This window comes from Triturus cristatus, chromosome 10 (assembly GCF_964204655.1).
Source record: "Triturus cristatus chromosome 10, aTriCri1.1, whole genome shotgun sequence".
In the NCBI taxonomy this organism is placed as follows: Eukaryota; Metazoa; Chordata; class Amphibia; order Caudata; family Salamandridae; genus Triturus; species Triturus cristatus.
In genome coordinates this window covers 842742981-842761701 of record NC_140593.1, presented here as the reverse complement: position 1 = coordinate 842761701, position 18721 = coordinate 842742981, and the positions used below count along the sequence as shown (strand labels likewise).

Genomic DNA, 18721 nt, shown 5'->3' with positions numbered 1-18721 from the left:
TCAGTTGCTTCGCTGTGTACCCCTCGAGGTCAGCTAACCGGGATTCCATTCTGGCAGGTGGGGACCTAGACACTAAGGAGAAAATTCCTAGGGTGTAGGCAACAGTCAATAGCTAACCAGGCTTCTTGCACTCTCTACCTGGACAGTGGAACCAATGATCCAGCAACAATGGTTTCTGAGCTGTGGAACAAAAAAAATGTAGGATAGGCGTTTAATTGTGGCGCCCTTCGCCTCACGAAAGGGTGCTGTATGGTCACAAGTCCCAAGGATCCCACCGCTGGCCAACAATGTAGGAACCTGGGGTCACCAGGCCCTATAGGCGGTAGCGTGGCGCGAGCCGGTCGGGCAACCAGAGGGCGATGTGTTAAGCAACCATACACCACACGCTTCTCATGGACTAGGAACACACACAATAAGGGACGCCACACCGTTAAATTATGCAAATACTTCAAGTTTATCCAAGTATAGCTGGTCAGATGCAGTTCAGGAAATAACAAGGTAATACATGAATTATAATACCATCATGACATTACATTCGACACTCTGGGTGATATTTATGCAGTGCCTAACCTTGTTCTAGCGCGGTGAGCGCTTACATAAAGTCTTTCCCTGAACGGGCCGTCTAACTAAGCATGATACTGGAACGGGGACACATTGGGCTCACTAACATGGCGCCTGGGGAACTGAGCGCTCCTCGTAATCGATGGCCCCTGATCCTGTGAAGTAAAGCATATGAAACAAAGCGCTACGCGCAACCATTTGCAGGTAATTACAGTCGAGCAGAGCATATAATACAATGCGCTACGCGTGATCCTGGTATGGCATTACCTTCGTGCAGAACATATAACACCATGCGCTACGCGCATCCCTTGGCAGGTAACTACTGTCAAGTAGAGCATATAACACAAGGCGCTACTCCCATTTCCTGGCAAACAATTACTATCGAGTAGAGCATGTAACACAGTGCGCTACTCACATCTCTGGGCAAACAACTTCTTTCGAGTAGAGCATGTAACTACGGTCGAGTAGAGCATATAACACAAGGCGCTACTCGCATTTCCTTGTAATGTAATTACTGTCGAGTAGGGCATATAACACAAGGCGCTACTCGCGATCACTGGCATGTGAATACTTTCGAGCAGAACAGGTAACACAGTGCGCTACTCGCATCCCTTGTCACTCCGGCGGGGGAAGCAGGGTCGGTGGCGAGAAGCGCCACACGAGGGTAATGTTAGTCAGTTCTTTAGGCGGCTTCCAGCGGGGAGAATGACAGGACTTACGGAGCGGGTCCCTATGCTCCGGTGCAGTTCACTAAGCACCGCTCTCAGTCTTACAGAAGGGGGGACACGGACAGGATCCCTCGGCGGGGTCTCTCCGTCGCGCAGGCAGGGGAGGGGATTCCCACGGAGGGGACGACCCAGGCCAAGTGCGGTGCGGTTTCCGGACCAGCAGGGGGCGCACCAGGGGGGATCTCGGCCTCCGGGCTTACCTCCGTCTCGGCGTCAGCAGGCGTCCGTCCTCACGACGTTGGGGGAACTCGGCCCCGACCTTGCGCTTCTCCTCACACGGCTGCGACGGCAGCGACGGGGCCCCGGACTTCGCCTGGGCCTCGCGACACAGCAGGGCACTCCTCCAGGCCTCCAGGCCGCAGCGGTGAGCGCGCTGGCTTCGTCGTCGCAGGGGGGGGGTCAAATTAAGGATGGGGTAAAGTGCTCAGCGGAGCACGCTGCCGGGGGTCCCAGACCAGGGTAGAGAGCGCGGGGGTCACAGCGCTAGTACCTGGTCGATCCCCGGTGTCTTGGCAATCGGCTTAGTATTTTGTTCACTAAGGTAGCTTGGACACGCAGTCTCAGCTCTGGCATTCAAGGCTTACAGCTCGCTCTTGTCATGCAGTCTCAGTTCTTAAAGTTAGGTTTCAGTTCTCAGTTGACAGATGAAGTCTTTTGGCGCAGATGTATCTGGCGCCCTTAAGGGGTTCTGTTACAGGGGTAGGGATGGAGAGGGCGACTAGATCCTTCCTAGTCAGGTTGGCAGAGAGTCTCTGGGTCCTCCTACTACTGGGCAAGATCAGTGGGATTCACAGGGCACCTCACTCACTTAAGAGGCAGTACCTAAATCCTGTCACTCTCAGAGGCATAAGTCCCTGGCTAGGCCCTACCGCCTACACTCCTGGTGGATTCTTCCAGCTCTGCTTCACCCCAATGGCCAACTCACCACACAAGTTTCCCTCCCACTCTTAAGTAGCCCTAGGTCAGGTGACCTCTAGCCAAGGCGGCAAAAGTAAAACCCCACCTCCCTTCTAGAAGGTTCCAGCTTCTTCCAGGAGCTTCCCCACACTAACTATGGGACAAAAAGGCGGGCTGGTATCGCAACATTGTTGTGGGTCCCAGCCAGCTCCTGGCAGCTAGGGTGCTACTATCAAAAACGACCACCCTGCAGTAGCAGGGGTCTGTGGCAGCCATCTTGGGAGAAGGGAGCACCTGCACCTTAACACTGCCTGGCAATGAAAAGGCGCCCGGAGACCTAGTCCAACATAAAAATGAGGGTGGAAAAAATGAGGCACGATACAAAAATAGAAGGGGAGACCACCCTAGGGCTGACAGGTCCAACAGTACTTATAATAAACTTATATTATTTTTAAATATATTTTCGCGAAGTCGGGTGCATGCATTTTGAGTGCAGAGAACCAGGTCAGCAGAGCTGCTGTAGAGCCAGAGAAACCAGGTCAGCAGAGCCGTTGTAGAGCCACAGAACCAGGTCAGCAGAGCTGCTCTAGAACCAGAGACCCAGGTCAGCAGAGCTGCTCTAGAGCTAGAGACCCAGGTGAGTAGAGCTGCTCTAGAGGACGAGAACCAGGTCAGCAGAGCTGCTGTAGAGCCAGAGAAACCAGGTCAGCAGAGCTGCTTTAGAGGGAGAGAACCAGGACAGCAGAACTGCTTTACAGCCAGAGAACCAGGTCAGCAGAGCTGCTCTAGAGCCAGAGAACCAGGTCAGCAGAGCTGCTTTAGAGCCAAAGAACCAGGTCAGTAGAGCTGTTCTAGAGGCAGAGAACCAGGTCAGCAGAACTGCTTTAGAGCCAGAGAACAAGGTCAGCAGAGCTCTTTAGAGGGAGAGAACCAGGTCAGCAGAGCTGCTTTAGAGCCCGAGAACCAGGTCAGCAGAGCTGCTCCAGAGCCAGAGAACCAGGTCAGCAGAGCTGCATTAGAGCCAGAGAACCAGGTCAGCAGAGCTGCTCTAGAGCCACAGAAACCAGGTCAGCAGAGCTGCTTTAGAGGGAGAGAACCAGGTCAGCAGAGCTGCTTTAGAGCCAGAGAACCAGGTCAGCAGAGCTGCTCTAGAGCAAGAGAACCAGGTCAGCAGAGCTGCTTTATAGCTATAAAACCAGGTCAGCGGAGCTGTTCTAGAGGCAGAGACCCAGGTCAGCAGAGCTGCTTTAGAGCCAGAGAACCAGGTCAGCAGAGCTGCTCTAGAGCCAGAGAACCAGGGCAGCAGAGCTGCTTTAGAGCCATAGAACCAGGTTAGCAGAGCTGCTTTAGAGCCAGAGAACCAGGTCAGCAGAGCTGCTCTAGAGCCAGAGAACCAGGTCAGCAGAGCTGCTGTAGAGCCAGAGAAACCAGGTCAGTAGAGCTGCTTTAGAGGGAGAGGACCAGGTCAGCAGAGCTGCTCTAGAGGGAGAGAACCGGGTCAGCAGAGCTGCTCTAGAGCCAGAGAACCATGTCAGCAGAACTGCTTTAGAGCCATAGAACCGGGTCAGCAGAGCTGCTTTAGAGCCAGAGAACCAGGTCAGCAGAGCTGTTGTAGAGCCAGAGAACCAGATCAGTAGAGCTGCTCTGTAGCCTAAGAACAAGGTCAACAGAGCTGCTCTAGAGCCAGAGAACCAGGTCAGCAGACCTGCTGTAGAGCCAGGGAAACTAGGTCAGCATAGCTGCTTTAGAGGGAGAAAACCTGGTCAGCAGAGCTGCTTTAGAGCCAGAGAACCAGGTCAGCAGAGCTGCTTTAGCTGACACTGACTGACACTGACTGACTGACACTGACTGATTGACACTGACTGACACTGATTGACTGACACTGACACTGACTGACACTGACTGAAACTGATTAACTGACACTGACTGACTGACACTGACTGACACTGATTGACTGACACTGATTGACACTGACTGACTGACTGACACTGACTGACTGACTGACACTGACTGACACTGACTACCTACTCTCTACTACCCTACTACTCACTCTCTACTACTCTCCCTACTAGTCACTCTCTACTACTCTACTACTCTCTACTACTCACTCTCTACTACTCTCTACTACTCAATCTCTACTACTCACTCTCTACTACTCTCTGCTACTCACTCTCTACTACTCACTCTCTACTACTCTCTACTACTCACACTCTACTGCTCTCTACTATTCACTCTCTAATACTCACTCTCTACTACTCTCTACTACTCTCTCTCTACTACTCTCTCTCTAGTACTCACTCTCTATTACTCTACTACTCTCTACTACTCACTCTCTACTACTCTCTACTACTCACTCTCTACTACTCACTCTCTACTACTCTCTCTCTACTACTCACTCTCTACTGCTCTCTACTATTCACTCTCTAATACTCCCTCTCTACTGCTCTCAACTACTCTCTCTCTACTACTCACTCTCTACTACTCACCCGCTACTACTCTCTACTACTCACTCCCTACTACTCACTCGCTACTACTCTCTACTACTCTGTACTACTACTACTCTCTACTACTCACTCTCTACTACTCACTCTCTACTACTCTCTACTACTCACTCTACTACTCTCTACTACTCACTCTCTACTACTCACTCTCTTCTACTCTCTACTACTCTCTCTCTACTACTCACTCTGAACTACTCACTCTGATACTCTCTACTACTCACTCTCTACTGCTCTCTATTATTCACTCTCTAATACTCACTCTCTACTACTCTCTACTGCTCTCTCTCTACTACTCTACTACTCTCTACTACTTACTCTCTACTACTGGCTCTCTACTACTCGCTCTCTACTACTCTCTACTACTCACTCTCCACTACTCACTCTCTACTACTCGCTCTCTACTACTCTCTACTACTCACTCTCTACTTCTCACTCTCTACTACTCTACTACTCTCTACTACTCTCTCTACTACTCACTCTCTACTACTCACTCTCTACTACTCACTCTCTACTACTCTACTACTCACTACTACTCCCTTTACTACTCACTCTAGTACTCACTCTACTACTCTCTACCACTCACTCTCTACTACTCTACTGCTCAATCTCTACTGCTCTCTACTACTCTCTCTCTACTTCTCACTCTCTACTACTCACTTTACTACTCTCTACTACTCACTCTCTACTACTCTCTCTCTACTTCTCACTCTCTACTACTCTCTACTTCTCGCTCTCTACTACTCACTCTCTACTACTCGCTCTCTACTACACTCTACTACTCACTCTCCACTACTCACCTTCTAGTACTCGCTCTCTACTAATCTCTATTACTCACTCTACTACTCACTTCTTACTACTCTCTACTACTCACTCTCTACTACTCCACTACTCTCTACTACTCACTCTCTACTACTCGCTCTCTACTACTCTACTACTCCCTACTACTCTCTCTCTCTACTACTCTCTACTACTCACTCTCTACTACGCACTCTCTACTACTCTCTACTACTCACTCTACTACTCACTCTCTACTACTCTCTGCTACTCACTCTCTACTTCTCTCTACTACTCACTCTCAACTACACACTCTCTACTACACACTCTACTACTTGCTTTCTACTACTCGCTCTCTACTACTCTCTACTACTCACTCTACTACTCACTCTCTACTACTCACTCTCTACTACTCTACTACTCCCTACTACTCTCTCTCTCTACTACTCACTCTCTACTACTCACTCTCTACTACTCACTCTCTACTACTCTCTACTACTCACTCTCTAATACTACTCACTCTACTACTCACTCTTTACTACTCTCTACTACTCCCTCTCTGATACTCACTCTCTACTACTCATTCTCTACTACTCTCTACTACTCACTCTCTACTACTCACACTCTACTACTTTATACTACTCACTCTCTACTACTCACTTTAATACTCACTCTCTACTACTCTATACTACTCACTCTCTACTACCCACTCTCTACTACTCTCTAATGCTCACTCTCTACTACTCTCTACTACTCACTCTCTACTACTTACTCTCTACTACTCACTCTACTACGCTCTACTACTCACTCTCTGCTACTCTCTCTACTACTCTCTACTACTCTCTACTCTCTACTCTCTATTACTTATCCTCTACCTCTACCTCTCTCTACCTCTCTCTCTACTACTCCCTACCTCTCTACCTCTCTACCTCTACCTCTCTACCTCTACACCTCTACCTCTCTACCTCTCTCTACCTCTCTCCACACGCACACATATGTATATATATATATATGCATTTATATATATGTGTATGTGTATATATTTATACATACATACATATATAAACATATATATGATCTGCATATCTATATAAATACAAATATAAATGCATGCATACATATACATATATGCATACATATGCATGTTATGTACAGGAAAGTTTGAAAAACACTAATAAAAGCAAAGCTAAAAAGCCACCTAATTACAAACAGAATTGCTTTACCTTAAACGAGGGCGAGACCTGTTGCATTTTCAATGCTTGTTTACTTTGGTTCCATCAAGAAGGCATTCAGATGTGTCACACATTTGCCATGAAATTCTGAATTTTAGCACTCTAGTTGCTCATTATATCACTGTAGTAAAGCTACTGCTCACCAGTGAAGTCTGCTGCTGGTATTCAAAGTGCATGTTTCAGTCTGCATGTCAGAATCTTTTAATGAAATAGAAGAATATTTGAGAAGTCAAAATGTGCCCTAATTTTTCTTTCTGCAGCACTAATCATAATTTCTATGGCAAAATGAACCCCCTCATTTTGTTCCTTTGCAAATTAAATGTTTTAAGTGTTACCACTTTATTCCAATCAAGATGGCTTCAGGTGTGCCATACGTTTGTCATAAGTAAGACTGTTAGCGCTCTAGTTGTTCTTTACAACACTCTGGGACATTCTATCATTGGGCTATACTTGGGCTACATCTGGGTAATATTTGTGCTACATTTAGGCTCTTTTGTCTCTGGTGGCCATCTTGGGAGACTTATTTGTAATGAAGTTTTCTAATTTCCTTATTTACTACAGTCGCCTCAGTAGGAAATACTTTCAGTTTTTTACTTTGATTCCATCAAGAAGGCATTCAGATGTGTCACACATTTGTCATTAATTCATAATGTTAGCACTCTAGTTGCTCATTAGATCACTGTAGTAAAGCTACTGCTCACCAGGGAAGTCTGCTGCTGGTATTGAAAGTGCATGTTTCAGTCTGCATGTCAGAATTTTGCAATGAAATAGAAGATAATTTGAGAAGTCACTCAAAAAGTGCCCTCATTTTTCTTTCTGCAGCACTAATCATACTTTTTATGGCAAAATGAACCCTCTCATTTTGTTCCTTTTTAAATTAAATGTTTTAAAAGCTACCAATTTATTCCAATCAAGATGGCTTCAGGTGTGCCATACGTTTGTCATTAGTAGGACTAATAGCGCTCTAGTAGTTCTTCAGAACACTCTGGGAAGCTGCAGTAGAACACAAAGGAATCAACTGACAGTCCCTGCCTTTGTTGGATGTACATGTTTAACTGAGAATGTCAGACTTCATTTTCACATGACTGAGAAAGATAATGTGAATTTACAGAAAATATGCTCTCAGTTTAGCTTATAGATCACCTTCCAAACCTCTGTGGGAAAAGCATGATTCATGATATCCCAGCAGAAGGCTTTTGCACATGGTAAAATCACCTTAGAAAACACCACAATTCCTAAAATGAGTATGGTACCATCAACAAATGATTTATAATGTAACTAAAGTCTTAAAACCTTCTATTAACTGCAATACTTTTTAATGAGGTGCTATCATGTATATTGGGCCCAAGATGGCTGCCAACACTTCTTGGATGAAGTGCTGACAGCCAATCAGATCTCACGATGAGATGTGTGGTTAGACTCCGCCCAGATATATATGTGATTTTACTTTTGATTTTCTCAGGAACTACTGAACAGATTGACACCATTTAAGCAAAAGGTACGAGTCTGAACTGAGGAATACCTCTTTGCCAAATTTGGTGTAATTCCGTTCAGCAGTTCGGTCTGTAGCTGTGGCTAAAAGTCCTATGGGAAATTGCATTGGGAAAACACGTTTTGGGACCCCCCTTTTTTCTCAGCCCCCGCTACACGAATCATTCCGAGACTTTCAGGATAGGAGCGGACCAGAGCTGGCCAAAAGTTTTGAAAATTTCGCGAAGATTCGTCAACGGGCGCCAAAGTTATTCCAAATAGAATGTTGCAGATTTCCTATGGAAAATAGGTCCTAACTATAACTACCTACTGGCGACCGCCAGTAGGTAATAGATATATATATTTCATTTAATTGTTTGGTGGTAAAATCCAGCAGAGTTTCTTCATCTTGCAGTAGTCATCTTTTTATAAGTATTTAGTTGTTTAAATTGGTTTGCATTTTATATTGTTGTATTAATTGTTTGTAGTATTTAATTGGTTAAAGTTCTTTACAATTTTATTTTATTGGTTGGTTTAGTTTGATTTTAATTTATTTTTTATTAATTATGTCCTATGCAAAACGTTAATTTAGTTTCTTTTACTGTATGAGATATAGTTTTATAGATTTGAATAAAAATGTGAGTTATATATATATTGATATATAGGCTGCTGTTTAATCGTTTGTAGTTAATGGTAAGTTCTTTTTCTGATTGTATCAGTATGATTTAAGGTATATAATTTATTAAGTTGAATAGTAATAATTTTGTTGATATGTTTCAGGTTTATTTAAAAATAAATTATGTATAAAGTTTAAAAAATATATTTTCTAATCATGTGTATATGTAACTCCACACTCTCCAAGAGGAAGCCTTTCCTCACTTATGCTGCCCTCCACAGTCCAAAGGCCAAAGAGGATAATTCTGGCATTTCAATAAATGGGCATAAGTGACTGATTCATGAGAACCGAAGGGCATCTGACAAAACCTGTGAGATGTATTGCTTGGTTGTCCAAGAGCTTTGTAGGGCTGTGAGTAGTGTTGAGACACATCATAAAGACTCCTCCATAAGCATTTACACAACACATGATGGTATCTTGCAGAGCAGATTTAATTTGTGATTCCACAGATGCCACTTTTTAAGCAAATCTCGATTCCAGACTGATGCATGCCTATAAATTTAAAGCAGTCTAGAAGTTATCTGCCTCGATTCATCAGACTTATGGTCTTATTATAACTACTGTGTAGTTGCAGTGGCGCTGTGACGACTGCCGCACTGCGGAACCACCCACTTTATTACAACTGCCGTGGTTTTGCCACTACGAAATCCCTGGCCCCTCCGGGATCAAGGATCCCGCTGGGCTGGCAGTCTTTCACTGTGAAGAATATGCTGGCAGTGCTGCAGCTGGTACCACCAAGAATATTTTGAGTTGCCTCACGGCCACCCTTTTATGGCGTAGCCCACATTAATACTACTGTGGTGGTCGGACCTCCACGAGACAGCTGGCACCACGGAGATCAAGGATCCTGCTGGGCTGGTGGTTTTTACCTGTGAAGAATATGCTGGTAATGCTGCAGCTGGCACCCCCAAGCATATTTTGAGTTGCCTCATGGCCACCCTTTTCACGGTGGTGCGACCGCAATAAAAAGGGTGGTGAAGAGGCAACAGGCCCCCTGCCCTTCCAGGGCCTGGGGGTGCAATCAGGGGGCACATGTTGTGCCCTCTTGTATTTATGCACCCTAGTTCCTGCACTTTGCAGCATGCACCACATGGTGCATGCCGCACCATATAGGAACTTGCAGACGGTGCTGTCACTGTGGCAGTCTGCATGTAAGGCTCTCCAATGTTCCTCGCAGGCCGCCACCATTGCAACACCACCATGCCACCCCCCACCACGGATTACAGTTGTAATCCGACGAGCAGTATTGGAATTACTTTGGCGATCCTCCCGCAGGGTGCTGCATAGTAGCCAATGAAAGGACTGCCAAAGTCGTAATAAGGCCCTAACTGTGGACATGGGGAGCTGTCTCTATCAATCTCACTAAGTGTCATGCTATTCTCCAGTGCCCCTACAATTTTGTCTCACCCCTCTGAGAGGTTCTCCAGCTACTTTGGCCACAAACACATGCAACCAGGCCACCCTCAAAACTCAAATAAGGCCCTCCCTCTTTTCTTGAGGAATTAATAGCAGCTTATTTCTTTCTTTAATGAAACAAAATGTAACTCGATACTTTCCTAGGAAGGACTTCATATAGAGTTTAACAGACATGGCAGTCCATCAAAGTGTGACAGATGTTCTGTCATCTTTATTTAGAGTAGTATTGATTTTAATGACTGTGTAATCTGCCATATTTGTGACGGAAACCCTGTTTCACAACCTCAAATAATGCATACAGCATTGGTCCCACAAGTCAGCAGTTGCTAACCACCTTTAACACTGCAATGCTATGTTGCTGTAGTTACATGTAATGAATTTGTATAGGTTTCGAGATAATGTCGCCTGTCAAATAATACTTAAATATTTGTGTCCTGCAGGAAAGGAAATGTAACAGCCTGCATGGTCCCATCCTTTTGCAGGAACGCGGAGACTCATTATGGTTGCTCTAAATACTCGCTGTCACACCAGCTCTTCTATTTTATGATCGCCAAACGGGTAAGTTCAATGTGGTCAGCTTGGCCAAAAAAAATATATTGAATGCTTCTTTAGTGCTATTAACTCTTTACTAATGTGGTTTATTTAAAAATAAGGTGTTAAAGATAGAAAATATTTGGAACAGAATTAAAAAATGTCATATTGCAGTCATTGATCAACAAGCAGGGGTCAAGGGAACAGACCAGGCTTTTTTATTACAAGAATGCCTTTTTTCATTGATGATTTTGTGAATGTGGTTGTGAGGCTTGGAGAGTATGTGAATACAAGAAAGAGTGAAAGAGACAACTAAAGAATGAGTGTCTGCAGGGATCAATATACGTGTGAGTGATCGAATGCACGGATTGTGCATTGGTGGGTGAAAGGATGAAGAAATAAATGCATGGTTGAATGAAAAGGTGAGTGGATACATTGATGAATAAAAAGAAGAGGTCATGGATACACGGATGAATGGGCGAGTGAGTGCATGAAAGGACGAAGAATGTACTACATGAGTGAGTGCTTGAATTGATAAATGGATACTATATTAATTAACACCCTTCCTTGCATTACATACTGGTCATCGTGCATGGGGATGTGAACATTTAAAAGAGCTGATTTTTTAAAACTCGAGATATCCGTTGTGATCATACCTTCTCCAAAGTCTGTGGTCTTGGGCAAATATCATGGTTCCAGTTCCCCAGTGCCATCAAACATAAGTGGAAGGGCAGAGAAAGGGAATAAAGGAAAGATGTGTGCTGTGCAGTGCTATGCTGTGTTACTTATATTGGATGTGTTATGTTGTCTTGTGGTTTGTTTTCATGTCATATTGTGTTTTGCTGTGATGTGTTATGGATGAATTTGTTGTGTTGTGTTATGATGTGGTGTGCTGTTTCTAGAGCACTGTGCTGCATGTCATGTAGTATTTTATTTTGCTACATACTGGGCCAATATTGTCTTAAGGAGGGGGTCTGCGTGCCCCCCTCCCGCATATAAATACGTCCACACCCCAGGAGATGGGGTGACCAGAGCCAGATGTTAGCCTGAGCAGGGGGATGCGTGCCCCCTCCCCATTTACAGTAAGGTCGCGCCATGGGAGATGAGGTCCTGGGGCTGACATACAGCCCGGGGGGCACCTTTTACCCCCTCCCTAAAACCATGTGTCGGACCCTGGGAGATGGGGTACTTGAGGCCTGGTGAGAGGGTTGTTCAGTCACCCACTCAGGTTGGCTGAAGGCCGTGGGCAGCTTGAGCTGGCTGCATGCAAGGGATGTTTTTAATAAATAGGGGGGGGAGGTAGAGGTAAAAGCTAGGTCCACCCTCCAAATGTACATAGACCTCAAAAAACCTGAAATATCTGGTAAAGAACCTAGCCAAAAAAGGGGTGTAGGAACTCAGTCTGGGTTCGAAAAACACCAAGAAAGAAAAGCTTTTCTTTCTTGAGTCCCCTCACTCACCAGGGTTTCCCCACGGTGACATGCTTCATCATTGGGGCCATCACAGTCCTCTACGAACCGAGGCGTGCTACGACTTGCGAATTACGTAGGAGCACTGTTGTGATAACTATGTGTGGTGCAGAAAGTGGAGTGGAGTGGGCTACAGTGAATATTAAAAAGTAACAAACTAGTGGGCCAAATAATTTTATTCTTGCTCCTAGTTAGTATAATCTAAAACCGGGGTAGAATGCTGGAGGACCAATCTATAATGGGATAGGTGTACCTAACATCTTGTCAACATGTTTCGAGCTTCCCCAAGCTCTTCGTCAGGACAAGACAGGGACCAGCCCTGTGTAAACCACTCCTAATAAACCTAATTAAGGTGAAAAAACAATAAGTTACGCTGCAACTAATAAGCATGTGTTAGTATATACATACGTTTGAGCATTGTCAAGTAGTATCTGTAGGGTAAAAACAAACATTTGTTAAGGGAAAAAATACTTTTTACGTCCCTTTTTGGTTCATCTATGCTAATCGCTGCACACACATTCAACCTAAATGTTGGTAGGATCCTCTGTTTCTGTGCCACTGCGTGGGTCAGAAAAAAGCGCTATTTTTCACTCTACATGCAATTCCTGTGCTTTAAAACTTCCTCTAGAGTGGCAGTACTCATAGTACGGCCCGCGGGCCACTTGCGGCCCGCCAGACCTTCCCTTGCGGCGCCCCAGACCTTCCCTTACTGCCCCCATGGAAAACAACAGCAGTCAAGGACTCGGCGCCATTACTGCTGTTGTAATTCCTCGGAGACCGCATTTGCCGAGAAAAGGTCAAAGGGGCATGCGCAGACAAGTAGTGTCTCGCATGCTCACCTGCGGCCCCCGCCCTCATCTGCCACTGTGAGGTCATAGGCTTACATCAGGGCAGGTGAGGCTTTTAAAAGAAGGCACACAAGTTGCTGCCTTTCTTTATCTGCCCTTATTTATTGCGAGTGGTTTTGCATTTTAATTTAAGTGAATGCGACAGTAGATGGCGCTGTTGCCGCATTCTGTGACTAATTGTGATTTAATCATCAGCTTAAATTTACTTTTTATGCAAGTTTGTTCTCCCGGAGTTAACAGGCAGGGCTCTTAGTGGGCCAGGTGCTTCAAACCAGGTGCTGAGACGGGTAGCTATCGGGGCTCCATTTTTGCCCTCAGGGTGGAAAAAATATAAATTAACTCGGTAGCAGCACTACTGCTCAGAAAGCCTTTGTCAGTACAAATCCACATGTTTAAATTCTTACAGTCTCATCATTTCAGACCTGAAGCATTTTCAATATTATGTACAACAAAGCCATAGTTTTTGCCTATTTATCTAATGCAACTCACAACCACTTGGGTCTCCATTTTCGCCCTTAGATAAATCTCAACTCAACAGCAGCACAAAGCCTTTGATGTAATTCCAAATAGGCTCGTTTAAGTTCTTTCACAGTTTCATCATTTCAGAACTGAAGCATTTTCAATGTTATATATTATATACAACAAATCCATAGTTGTTGCTTATTTATCTTATGCAACTAACTATCGGGGTCTCCATTTTCGCCCTCAGGGTGAACAAAAAAAAATCTCATCTCAGTAGCAACATCATTGCTCAAAGATTTTGATGTAATTTCAAATAGACTGGTTTTAGTTCTTTCACAGTCTCATCTTTTCAGAACTGAAGCATTTTCAATATTATAATTTATATACAACAAAGCCATAGTTGTTGCTTATTTATCTTATGCAACTAACAACTATTGGCAAAGCCAATAGTCCTGACTTGTTGCAGGTATAATGTTACTGGTTGTATCTAATATATCTGGATCCAATGACAAACAGCAACATAACAGTAGGGTGGCACACTATGCTAAGCACAGACTTTTGTTTACATGTTTTTAAGCCATGCCCTTAATTTTATCGGTCATGGCCCTTTGAGAGAACCCCCCAGTTTTTCAGCCCACTAAAAGCCCTGTAACCAGGCGATCCATGTCAGTTATGTGTATATATCGCCGTAGTTCGATCTAAAAATCTATTTTTAGGTTCTGTTGCGTGTCTGTTTATAGTAGAGAAATACTACTATTTAAAGAGAGAGAGAGAGACTGACTGAGTGAGAGTCTGACTGAGAGAGAGAGACTGACTGACTCAGGGAGAGAAACTGACTGACAGGGAGAGAGACTGACAGGGAGATTGCCGACAGCCGAAGAGGGAAGAGCGGTAAAAAAAACGCCGAGCACAGTGGCGAAGAGCTCCGACAGCCCCAAGACGCCAGTTGCTTCTGCGCGTCGGGATCAGCAGAGAAGCTGCCACGAGCAAAATCATCACCATGGGAATGCGAAGCGGTTTCCACTCCTAAGCATAGCTAATCCAGAAGTTCTGCATATTGCTGCCAAAGGGTCAATCCTCGCCGTAGGAAATATGAGTAGGGGAGCACCAGCAGCAGGGAGTGTGCAGCCCAGCTCACTCGACCGAAGCTTCGGCCGCCATCTTGCCGCCTACACCGACAACACCAACAACATCAACCTTTGTTTTTTTATGAATAGATAGATAGATAGATAGATAGATAGATAGATAGATAGATAGATAGATAGATAGATAGATAGATAGATAGATAGATAGATAGATAGATAGATAGATAGATAGATAGATAGATAGATAGATAGATAGATAGATAGATAGATAGATAGATAGATAGATAGATAGATAGATAGATAGATAGATAGATAGATAGATGTATATTTATGTATATATTTTACACTGGGTGTGTCAGCTCCAATGTACCTATTGTCTTGATAGATCAGTATTTCCATAGGAAACCGATTTTGTTTTGCTTTCTTAATTACTTTGATGCCATTTGACAACTATCCAGAACACTTTAGAGAAAAAAGGTTCACCCTCTATAGTTCCTTCAAGGAAAAGATTTGCACTGATCCATCATGCAGGGGCAAATAAAAGGTGGCGGTGGTTCTCAAATGTACAATTTCTCAATTTAATTTCCATAGGATGCTTTGCCTTCAGGACAGAAAAAATGGCTGAATGCATTAAACCAAACAATATAAATTTTGGATATTACTCAACAATTGTGTTTTTGTTTGTTTGTTTTGATAAATTAGCATTTAAAGAGTGTTTTGAATTGGACATAAATGGGTTAAATTTGAGAAAGAAAGAAAGATATATCTAGACTGTTGGGGATCAGCAGACATTTTGGAATCCAAAAATTAAAATGCCTTAGTCTTTGGCGGTTTTAGATTTACTATCCCACACCAATGTAAGCAGAAGCAGGGAAAGTGTTGGACATAGGAACAATTGTATATACCTTTTTTCAACTAATAATTGTTGTAGGCAAACATATAAATACCTACCAACCTTAAATCATTAAAACATATAAGTAATAAATACATTTAAAATAAAAATACTTCACTCCCTATGACGTAAATAATCCCCAACCCCAAAAAAAAATTACAAAAAAATAGCAATAACATTAAAGTAGTAAGCAAATAAAGCAAAATACATTTAAAACCAACAGTACATATGAAATACATTTTTCAAATTGTATTATTAAATACACACATCAATACATTAAAAATATTAAAAATACAAGAAATATTTTGAATAATGAGTAATCAGTTCTAAATTAAATATTTAATTACCAATTACATATTTCATTAACATGACACATTCATGTATTAAATAAAAATAAAATTAATAAATTCCCACCCCTACAAAACACTACTAAAATATACATTAGTAATTAAATTATACAAAAATACATTATGCAACAAAAACCCAAAATACACCTAAATAATTAATATGATTGCTCAATTGATCAAATAATATAAATAATTATCAATTAAATATGTAATTAAAATTAAACATTTTAACCTGAAATATTTTTAAACTTAATTGCAAAATTACAGACTATACAAAATGTTTACAACAATTTAAATAATAATATTATATTTAAAATTAGTATCACCAATATATTAAATTAGTTTAAAAACAATATTTAAAACAATTATATTAAAGTGAAGGATATCATAAGCTACAATTTTTTAAAAAGCTGTACAATATGCCTAAAAGAACAATATTCTTACCTTCTAGATTATGTTCCTCAATATTTTTGTAGTGACAATATTTTTGACACAATAATTAGATAAAGCAATATTTTCGATCCAATATTTGTGTCATTCATCCTTAACGGAACCCATCTCAACCTAGGCCAAGGCAGTTGTTTGCCAAATTAACACCCTCCTAGTACCCACACATGAGAGCAAGCTTGATATAATCCAGAGGCTTGGATATGAAAGGGCAAAGACAGTTGCCTGTTATAAACCAAGAAATCCTAGGGTCTAATCAAAGGAACTAGGTGTTTCCTTTGGGAGGAGTGTCCCTATGATGAAGCATGTCACCTATGGTCTGGTGGAGGTATGTGGTTTGATAAGGGGTTTGAGAATAGGGGGGCCTTTACCCTGGATGATTTTATGAGAGATACACAGGGTTTTAAAGGTGATGCGCTCCTGAATGGGGAGCCAGTGCAGAGCCTTTAGAGAAGGTTTGGCAGAACATCTGTATTTCGTCCCCGTGAGGAGTCTTGCTGCCGCGTTCTGCACGTGCTGGAGTTTGTTGATCACAATTGCTGGTGCGCCCAGGTATAAGACGTTCCCGTAATCAAGTCTGGATATGATAAGGCCTTGGATGAGAATTTTCCTGGACTGGGGGGAATCAGGGGAAGGATCTTCCGGGCTGATCGTAAAAGGCCAAAGCATGTACCGGCTGTCTTTCTCGCTTGGGTTCTAAAGCTGAGGTCTTGGTCAAGCCATATGCCTAGGCTCTTGATTTCGTTTTTTGGAGTAGGGGGAGCGCCCATGCTGGGCGGCCAATGAAGTACTGGGTATTTTAGTCCCAGCGGTGCAGGGGCACACACCCTATGACTTCTGGGTTTCACCCTGTTCCGGACCTACAGAAACACAGAGTCTTCTGGGTGAAGTCAAAGAATCGTTTATTGGCTGCAGACCAATTACAGGTATCCTAGAAGTACAACAGCGTGTATGTTCTCAGGAGACTGCTGAAAATCATGGAAACGGACTTCGCTTTAAATAGGCCTTTTCCGGCCTCAAGCATACATTCCTGGGTTTTACGATACGGCAATATACAAGGATATGTTACAAAGAAAAGGCAGAGTCATGATGACCATCCCGCATTCCAGTTCGGCCAGCTCACAATGATTTACACAGTAAGGTTCAGATCCCACATTAGATGTAAACAGACCCCCCAATAAACATGAGCATCTCCTGTTTTGGGAAACAAGTCATAAAGCAGGAACAAGCAGGTGTGGAAGAGATTAGCCAGGGGCTTGTGTAGGATGAAAAAGGGTTTTATGATGGGTCAAGCCCTGATGCTAATCACAGGTGGACGGAGGAAGGGGAGCTCGTGAGACCAGTTTGACCCGGGGCAGCAGAGCCAGCTGCCCAGGTCACAGAGAAGTCAGAAGGGAAGCACATGTACTGTGAGGCCCGTATTTGCTCCATTATAGCCTATGTGAGGGCAATGACAAGATGGCCACTGCTTTCAAAATGGAACCCGCGTAGTGAAGCAGAATAACGTGTACACAGTGCATTCATAGCTAGAACGTTATATAAAGCACTCGTACATACCGCATTTACCATTTGCGGTTCGCTAATACCGAGATAGACAGGGGTATGGCCCTGTCCCCTACGCGGTGGCAGAGATTAAAGTACGACAGACCCTCCTTTTGCCCTTACATAGGCAATCACTATACTCATCTCAATCCGAGTCTAGGTCAATGTCCGCAAAGTCATGGAGATGTTGCTGTAGCATCATCCTATTACTTAGCTCGTCCCTCGATACAGGCTTCCTTACACATAAGGTAGCACAGAGGCCACACATCGCAGGAGCACACTGTATGCACAGACAGAACAGGAAAAGAATGGCTAAGATCATTCCAATGACCATCAGAACTTTCCAACCCCAGGCAGATATCAGTTCCCAGAACCATCCCACCAGTGACCAATCTCCCTTATCCACGTGTATGGATTCAGATATTTTATGGAGTTTGGAGATGGCTTGATACACTGTTGGAGCGTTATCTGGTATGAAAATGCAGCAACTGGATTGAATAACCTTGCATACTCCACCGCGGTCTGCAAGAATAACGTCTAGAACCATGCGGTTCTGCAAAGTCATAAGGCGATCCGCTTGGAGCTCAGCGGTCAGATTACTAAGGGCACCAGCCGTTACATTTATAGTGGATTCAACCACACGTGTCAGCTGTCTCAGATTCCTACTATTGACCATAGGTCCCCAAAACGGCAGGAAACCCAAGAAGAAGTCTCCCGCTTCCTGACCGGCAGTGTCATCCTTACTTATCACACCTCTCACAACTCTCGTCTTGTGATAATCAGAGGCAGCAGTGAACGTCGGCGGTAGCAGATTCGCAATATAACAGGTGCCCGAGAAATCAG

The 18721-nt window shown here is 43.6% G+C and overlaps 1 protein-coding gene across 1 annotated transcript in view; it reads left to right on the top strand.

Moving 5' to 3' along the window:
• Positions 1-18721, top strand: part of LOC146790122 (UPF0764 protein C16orf89 homolog) — a 575747-nt gene that overhangs the window by 314185 nt on the left and 242841 nt on the right. Inside the window, exon 4 of the mRNA XM_085630170.1 lies at positions 10696-10813. Within this exon, the coding sequence (XP_085486296.1) occupies positions 10696-10813 (118 nt within the window). The remainder of the gene's footprint in view (positions 1-10695; positions 10814-18721) is intronic.